The sequence below is a fragment of the Sphaerodactylus townsendi genome, linkage group LG03 (genome assembly GCF_021028975.2).
Source record: "Sphaerodactylus townsendi isolate TG3544 linkage group LG03, MPM_Stown_v2.3, whole genome shotgun sequence".
NCBI classification, from domain to species: domain Eukaryota; kingdom Metazoa; phylum Chordata; class Lepidosauria; order Squamata; family Sphaerodactylidae; genus Sphaerodactylus; species Sphaerodactylus townsendi.
The window spans coordinates 16,292,759-16,300,133 of record NC_059427.1 but is presented as its reverse complement, the minus strand read 5'-3'; the positions used below and the strand labels follow the sequence as shown (position 1 = coordinate 16,300,133).

At 49.2% G+C, this 7,375-nt stretch overlaps 1 protein-coding gene across 1 annotated transcript; it reads left to right on the top strand.

Annotated features, from left to right (window-relative positions):
* The first annotated feature begins 704 nt into the window (after positions 1–704).
* On the top strand, positions 705–6,567 carry LOC125427708 (alpha-tubulin N-acetyltransferase 1-like). Its single transcript, XM_048487259.1, has 3 exons — positions 705–913; positions 6,210–6,270; positions 6,427–6,567. The coding sequence occupies exons 1-3, from the start codon at positions 804–806 to the stop codon at positions 6,565–6,567; spliced, it is 312 nt and encodes a 103-aa protein (XP_048343216.1). The 5' UTR covers positions 705–803.
* Positions 6,568–7,375: the final 808 nt, after the last annotated feature.

The window sequence follows — 7,375 nt, the reverse complement described above, 5'->3', positions numbered from 1 at the left end:
AGCTCATACCACAATACTTGTTGGTCCCTAAGGTGGTAAGGGACTCATATCTATCTGTTCTACTGAAGATCAATAGAGTCACACAGTTATCTTGGAGCAAGTCACATGGAATACAAGATGACTTACCTCTGAGCAAAAGTGCAAAATATTGGGGTGGGACGTTTCCAAACCTAAATTTGATCTCTACCCCTGCTCTATGCTAAATAACCTCACCTAAACTGAAAAAGGAATTTAATAATATGAGACATAGGTGTGCTGTAGAGTTTCACGTTGCTGGGATGCGAACTCAACCAGACAATGGGAACATTGTATAGGAGGAGTACTGTTTTTATTTGATAGATCAGAGCTCTGAAGTCGGTGAGAAGCAACAAGACATTGGTGGTTTATAGTTATTCTTTGGGTAGCACAATCTCTATGCATGCTTACTCAGCAGCAAGTCCCCCTGAGTTGGTTGCAGTCCTCCATTTAGGTGGGTAATCTTTACTGAATTCAGGAGGACTTACATCTGAATAAATATGCAGCTTTAATAGGATCCTTCCAATTTGGCTCCGTCCTTGATCTAGAGAGGCTGCCACGCCCACTATGACATCTAGAGATGCACAATCCCATATAGATTCCAGGAACGCTGAGGAGGGGCATCCGGTTGCCAGGTCGAGCCTGGCAACAGAACGGAGAGCGGGTCCCGTTGCTAAGGGCAGGGCCGAACGCTCGGAGAAGCGGCTTGCCTCGCCCCTCGGTTGCTAGGCGGAAGTCCACGCGAAGGGCGTGGGGTGGGGAAAAGAAAGGACCCGGATGCCGGGATCATGGAGTTCCCTTTCGATGTGGATGCGATATTCGGGGAGCGGATCACGACTGTGGATCAGCACTTGCGACCACCCGGGCGACGGGGGCCCGGATTCGCCACGACTCACAGGTAACCACAGCAACGGCCCGCCTCCCATCAGCCAATGACCCAGCGGCAGCAGCATTGGTTTGATATCTCCCGAGCCCCCTGCATGATGGACAATAGTTGCCTTCGTGTCTATTGTCTCAGAGCATGATGGGAGAGAGTTGTCTCTTGCATAGGCGTGCATATCACTGCAAACCCACTTCCAGAGCTCTCGCTTGTGTTGCTGGCAACACCCACCAGAAGTGTGAGCGTGCTGGGTAGCAGCTGTTCCCACTGTGGAATGTGGTGTGGCTGGTGGAATGTCCTGGCTGGATTGTTCTGCCACTGGTGTGACTCCCGGCACGGATTCCAGCATAAACTTCCATACCCCTGACTCGCAGCATCTTTATCCTGGAATGAGTGTTGTGAATATTCCAAGCGCTACTATCTTATTTTGGTGGTGGAGCCTAGAACAGCTGCCATCTAGAAGTATCATTATGGGAGATCTTTTTCACATTTATCCGTATCACCATTTATATCCCCCACCCAAACCTGCTGTCTGGGACGTGTTGGTTTAAAACCGGACCGGCTTTGTTTCAAATGTCCACTCAGTCTTGAAACTCCCTGGGTGGCTTTGGACCAGATACTCCCCCTAACTGACCTTTTTTTTTGGTGAAGGGGCACTTGCTTCTTTGCACGCACCCTTGGACTCATTGACAGAAGGATGAGATAAAACGAATAATGTCCCCAAACCATTGTACGGTGCATTTGTGTGTAAATTAGCAGCTGCTCTTGCTTCTTATATTTAAGTCCGTGGGTAGAGCTGGAAAATCTGGATTGAACCTGCAGTTAATTAGATGTCTTTGAGCACATCACTGCCTGAGCTGTTATTTGCCTCTCGGGAATTATTTGAATACAGTGAAGATACTAAAGTGCTTAGGTCAATTAAGCAAGTGTTCAAATGTCAGCATCTTCAGTTGCAGAGCCTGCTTTTCTTGCCCTTTGACTCTGTTTGATATGTAGTACAGATAGAAGAAGAAGAAGAGTTTGGATTTATATCCCCTCCTTTCTCTCCTGCAGGAGACTCAAAGGGGCTGACAATCTCCTTGCCCTTCCCCCCTCACAACAAACACCCTGTGAGGTAGGTGGGGCTGAGAGAGCTCCGAGAAGCTGTGACTAGCCCAAGGTCACCCAGCTGGCGTGTGTGGGAGTGTACAGGCTAATCTGAATTCCCCAGATCAGCCTCCACAGCTTAGGCGGCAGAGCCAGGAATCAAACCCTGTTCCTCCAGATTAGATACACGAGCTCTTAACCTCCTACGCCACTGCTGCTGTGTTATGGCATGTGCACACTGCCATTGTTGTTGGATGTTTAGTTTCAAATCTGCTAAAACAGCCAACCTGGCCATTGTTTTATGGGGTGCGATCAGTGATAATTACTTGTATCTCATCACTGTAGAACACTCCCCTAATGCTATATTGGGTCAATTTCTTGGCCAGTAGCATAGCTCATGAGGACATGTTCGTGTTGACAGCAGCAGCCTCTACCTCAAACTTTCAAGGGACCATTTCTGTACTGAGTTGCCTGGCAGGACACCTCTGCACAGCGTTATGTACTGAACGGAACCTTGGAGCATGTTCTGTGAATGTAGAATGCTTTTAAGCACCATTGCCCCCCCCCCCCCCCGGTCGTTTTTTTGTTAGCAGAGGTTAGTATGTGGTTTCCTGTGGGTGTGTATTACAGGGGTCAGGATGGAATGATGAACTTGCTACCTTTCGTACTTGAGGTTGGAGTGTTGGAGTAGGATCTGGGAGACTCGGGTCTGATGCTTGCTGTGCAACCTTGGGCCAGTCACATATTTTCAGCCTAACCTCCCCCGCAGGGTTTTAGTGAGGATAAAACAGAGGAATGGAGAACATCGTAGGCCATTTTGAGTGCTCCTTGCAGAGAATGGGAAGGTATAAATGGAGTAAATAAATTACCAACCTTCCCAATTATGAATTTTTGACCAATGGGCAGAGATATCCTGTGATCCTTTGGAATGTGATTGGAAAACCACTATCAGAAAATATTAAAAGGGACGGTTCATTATATACAGTTTCAGCAGATATTGCTGTCACCTCTGTGAGCGTCAATCGGATACCTCACTTGCTTAGAATTGCTTGGACCTATGAGTGAAACAGGTCCCAGGCAATCCCTCCTCCTTATCCTGGTTGGACCTCTTCGCTTTCCAGCGTGAAATGACACGAGGCACCTTTCAATGGTTTTGTTTTTGTGACATTTTATTTTTGTTCTGCCCAGCTCTTTGCTGAGATGTGCTCACTTGTCTCCAGTTCTAACCTAATGTGATTTGCTTTCCCCGAGGCTGTGACATTGTGGCTCTGTAACTGCTGGTGATGGGAGGTGGGGGCACAGGAGAGGAGTCACCCGGTCATTCCATGTGGCTGAGGCATCAGAAAGATCCTTCCTACTATTTTTGTCTTCTGAAAAGAATGCTTGGCTTCTGTGCCTAGGCGTGAAAGCCAAACATGAATGTTGTGGGAAAAGGCTAGAAGGCAGGAATCCTGAGCACGTTGGTGGAGGAAGAGCGGCATCTAGTGGCTAAAGCAGAGAGAACATCGCTTTCTGAAAACAGTCTCCAGGAAGCTCAGGATAATGGGGGTGGGAGGGTGGGGGAGGGGAAGCTCTGCGTCCTTCACCATCACTTTCACAAGCCCTTGAAATATCTCTTGCCTCTTTCACTTTGGTGTGAAGGTATGTTGACCCCTTTCGTGGATGCTTACAGATAAATGCACCGTATCTTAGATGTATCCTAGATCAGTGGTGGTGAACCTATGGCACGGGTGCCAGACGTGGCACTCAAAGCCCTCTCTATGGGCACGCGCAAACAGAGTCGACCCCACCCCACCCCACACATCTAGGCTGGCCTGGGCCTCTGGGCTCGATTACTAGCATTAAACCTAAGACCTAGTTTTGGGGAAGCAGTGTAGGTAACCCTGTTAAGCGCTGTTAAAACCCACTGATTTTCATGCGAAGAACTAAAGCGTGATCCTTTACCTGGGAGTAAGCTCGGTTGCTGGCAATGGGGCTTGCTTCTGAGTAAACCCTCTTAGGGTCGTGATTCACCCGTTGGAAGAGTTGCATGGTTGCTTCAAAGCAAAGCCACCGACTACCACCAAGCTTACTCCCGAGTAACTCACGCCTCGGAGCCAACCGTTTTTTTCTAAACTAAAACCTCAGTATTCAGGTTAAATTGCCGTGTTGGCACTTTCCAATAAATAAGTGGGTTCTGGGTTGCAATTTGGGCACTCGGTCTCGAAAAGGTTTACTATCACTGTCCTAGATGTACCATTTTTATTGTGCCACTGAAAGGAAGACTCTTTGACCCTGTGGTCAACACCTCTTTTGCTTTCTTCAGGCAACACCATGTATGTAGTTGTGCTGCTTCTTTTCTCCCTCTTTCTGTCTTAAGACTGATCTCCGGTTCCGTTTAGGGCAAGAAGAGCCAGATCAATAAAATATAGCAACTTGCCTAGCAAGGACTCTACATATCCCCTCCTTCCAGATAACCCCGTTTCATATTACTATCCTCAAAGGAGTTCGGAGCAGTTTTCCTCTCCTTCGTTTTATTCTTGCGACATCCCTGTAAGTCAGGTTAGGCTGAGAGAGTGTGTGCTACAAGCTAGCATCAGCTACGGCGTGCCAGGCAGTCTGAGGTCAGGGTGGGTAGCAAGCACAAGCGTGGTCGGGCCGTCCAGAGCCAAGGTAAGTACAGGCATTGCCGGTCAGTTCAAAATCACAGCAGGCACAGGCTTGATCAGGCAGTCCAAGGTCCAGTAGGCCAGGGGTTCAAGCAGGCAGGCAGGTTAGAAACCAAGGTTCAAAGTAACTGGCAGGAAACCAGGTGTGTGGGCCTTCCCTAAGGAACATGTTTGTTGCACTCAGGCAGAGCCAAGCCCAAGGTTTATATAGGACAGTGATGGTGAACCTTTTAGAGACTGAGTGCCAGGGGTGGAGCAAGGGGAAACTCTGTCCGGGGCACGCGTGCTCCCTGCACTCCTGCCACGCCCCTGTCTGTCCCCGCCCTGCCCTGGAACGTCCCCAGAATGCTCCGAAACACCCCCGTCACACCCCTGGAATGCCCTTGCCACGCCCCACAGGGGCACGTGCCCAGTGCATCGTGCACCCCTCATCCCCACTGCCGAGTGGCCAAACTGGGGCAATGCATGCATGCCCACAAAGAGGACTGTGAGTGCCACCTCTGGCACGCGTGCCATAGGTTCGCCATCACTGATATAGGGGACCCTTGCTAATGAGGCCAGGGTCTTGCAAGGACTCAGTCCTCCTCTGATGTTGCAGTTTCTAACTCGCAGAGCCTTTTGCCATACTGAGCTGCACTTCTCCTTTTCATGCTGAGCTGCCGCCTCTGCCTTTATCTCCTTTGTGCAGCTAGCCCATCACTTAGTTCTTCTGGAGCTGCTGAAAGCTCTCCAAGCTGCACTTCATGGCTGGTAGGGCTTGACTTGCATCTCCTCTTGAGAAGCCAGCTCCTGGCCTATGGCGTTATCTGGCTCTGCATCTGATACTTCATCTGATGGGGACTGGCTCATGACAGAGTGTGACTGACCGACGGTCATCCAGTGAGCATCATGGTTGAGTAGGGCCTTGAGCCAGAGCTCCCAGAGCATAGTCTGATGCTGCACCATACTTGCTTTTTGTAGTGTTCCTATCTTAGGCTCTGTGCACTTGGAAAGCATGTGTTCTGCTGCTAAGTAATGGGCCTTTTCCTTAACTTCTGGGAGAAGAGCAGGCTCTAGTAGTTGGAGCCATGCTATTAGGCTGTGGTCCTTTCCACACATACTTGAGACTAAGTTCAGAAGGCATCAGGAGGTTTAGTGCTGTGTAACAACCGACACAGGATTGGGCTCCAGTGTCCAAGTGTTCTTCTGACTCTGCGATGTCTTCAAAGTATCAGACTTTCCTCAAAGTCTGGTTAAGAAGAAGAAGAAGAGTTTGGATTTATATCCCCCCTTTCTGTCCTGCAGGAGACTCAAAGGGGCTTACAATCTCCTTGCCCTTCCCCCCTCACAACAAACACCCTGTGAGGTAGGTGGGGCTGAGAGAGCTCCAAGAAGCTGTGACTAGCCCAAGGTCACCCAGCTGGCGTGTGCGGGAGTGTACAGGCTAATCTGAATCCCCCAGATAAGCCTCCACAGAGCTGGGAATCAAACCCTGTTCCTCCAGATTAGATACACGAGCTCTTAACCTCCTACGCCACTGCTGCTCCAACTGCATGTTTGCAGTGCAGTTCAATTTTGATGTCTTGTTTTCTTGTGTCTAGAGTCGATCTGCAGCAGCAGCTCATGACGATCATCGATGAGATGGGCAAGGCCTCTGCCAAGGTAAGCCTCAGCATTTTGGACTGGAGGTTAACAAGGGAAGGGGGTTGGATTCTCTGAGGAGGTGGAACAGATGGAGCCGAGAGTCACATGAAGCTCCGTCATACTGAGCCTGACTGTAGAAGCATTTAGCCCGATATTCTGTTCTCTGACTGGCAGCAACTCCATGAACTTTCGGCTTTGCCCCTTGAGATCAATTTAACTGGATATATCAGGGACTCAACCGTTTTGTCAAGGGAAACATATTTAGATGGAGGATCCTGTTGCGAATGCATCTCCATCAGTCAGGAAACAGAATAAGCGGTAGGTGGGTTTTTAAAACTCAGTTGTTAATGCTGGATTTGTGGTGGTCTGAGTTCTAATCCTGGCTCATCTGTGAGTACCGACGAGTGTGAGGAAAGAAAGACAACGGTGATCATGAGGTGATTTGCAGGGGAGTAAAAACCAAAGACAAGTCCAGTGTGAGATTTTAAGGTTATGTTTGGCTGTATAGAAATACAAGAGTCTATAGTTTGGAAAGTAAGAACATAAGAACAAGCCAGCTGGATCAGACCAGAGTCCATCTAGTCCAGCTCTCTGCTACTCGCAGTGGCCCACCAGGTGCCATTGGGAGCTCACGTGCAGGATGTGAAAGCAATGGCCTTCTGCGGCTATTGCTCCCGATCACCTGGTCTGTTAAGGCATTTGCAATCTCAGATCAAAGAGGATCAAGATTGGTAGCCATAAATCGACTTCTCCTCCATAAATCTGTCCAAGCCCCTTTGAAAGCTATCCAGGTTAGTGGCCATCACCACCTTCTGTGGCAGCATATTCCAAACACCAATCACACGTTGCGTGAAGAAGTGTTTCCTTTTATTTGTCCTAATTCTTCCCCCCAGCATTTTCAATGTATGCCCCCTGGTTCTAGTATTGTGAGAAAGAGAGAAAAATTTCTCTCTGTCAACATTTTCTACCCCATGCATCATTTTATAGACTTCAATCTTATCCCCCCTCAGTCGTCTCCTCTCCAAACTAAAGAGTCCCAAACGCTGCAGCCTCTCCTCATAGGGAAGGTGCTCCACCCCCCACCCCCCCCCCCCCCCCCCCCCCCCCCCCCGCACCCCCCCCC

Excerpts from the sequence above, each read along its gene's own strand:
- LOC125427708 (XM_048487259.1), top strand. The coding sequence starts at position 804 with ATGGAGTTCCCTTTCGATGTGGATGCGATATTCGGGGAGCGGATCACG. Across the intron at positions 914-6,209 it reads GGATTCGCCACGACTCACAG|AGTCGATCTGCAGCAGCAGC; the intron begins GTAACCACAGCA and ends TCTTGTGTCTAG. Across the intron at positions 6,271-6,426 it reads TGGGCAAGGCCTCTGCCAAG|CAACTCCATGAACTTTCGGC; the intron begins GTAAGCCTCAGC and ends TCTGACTGGCAG.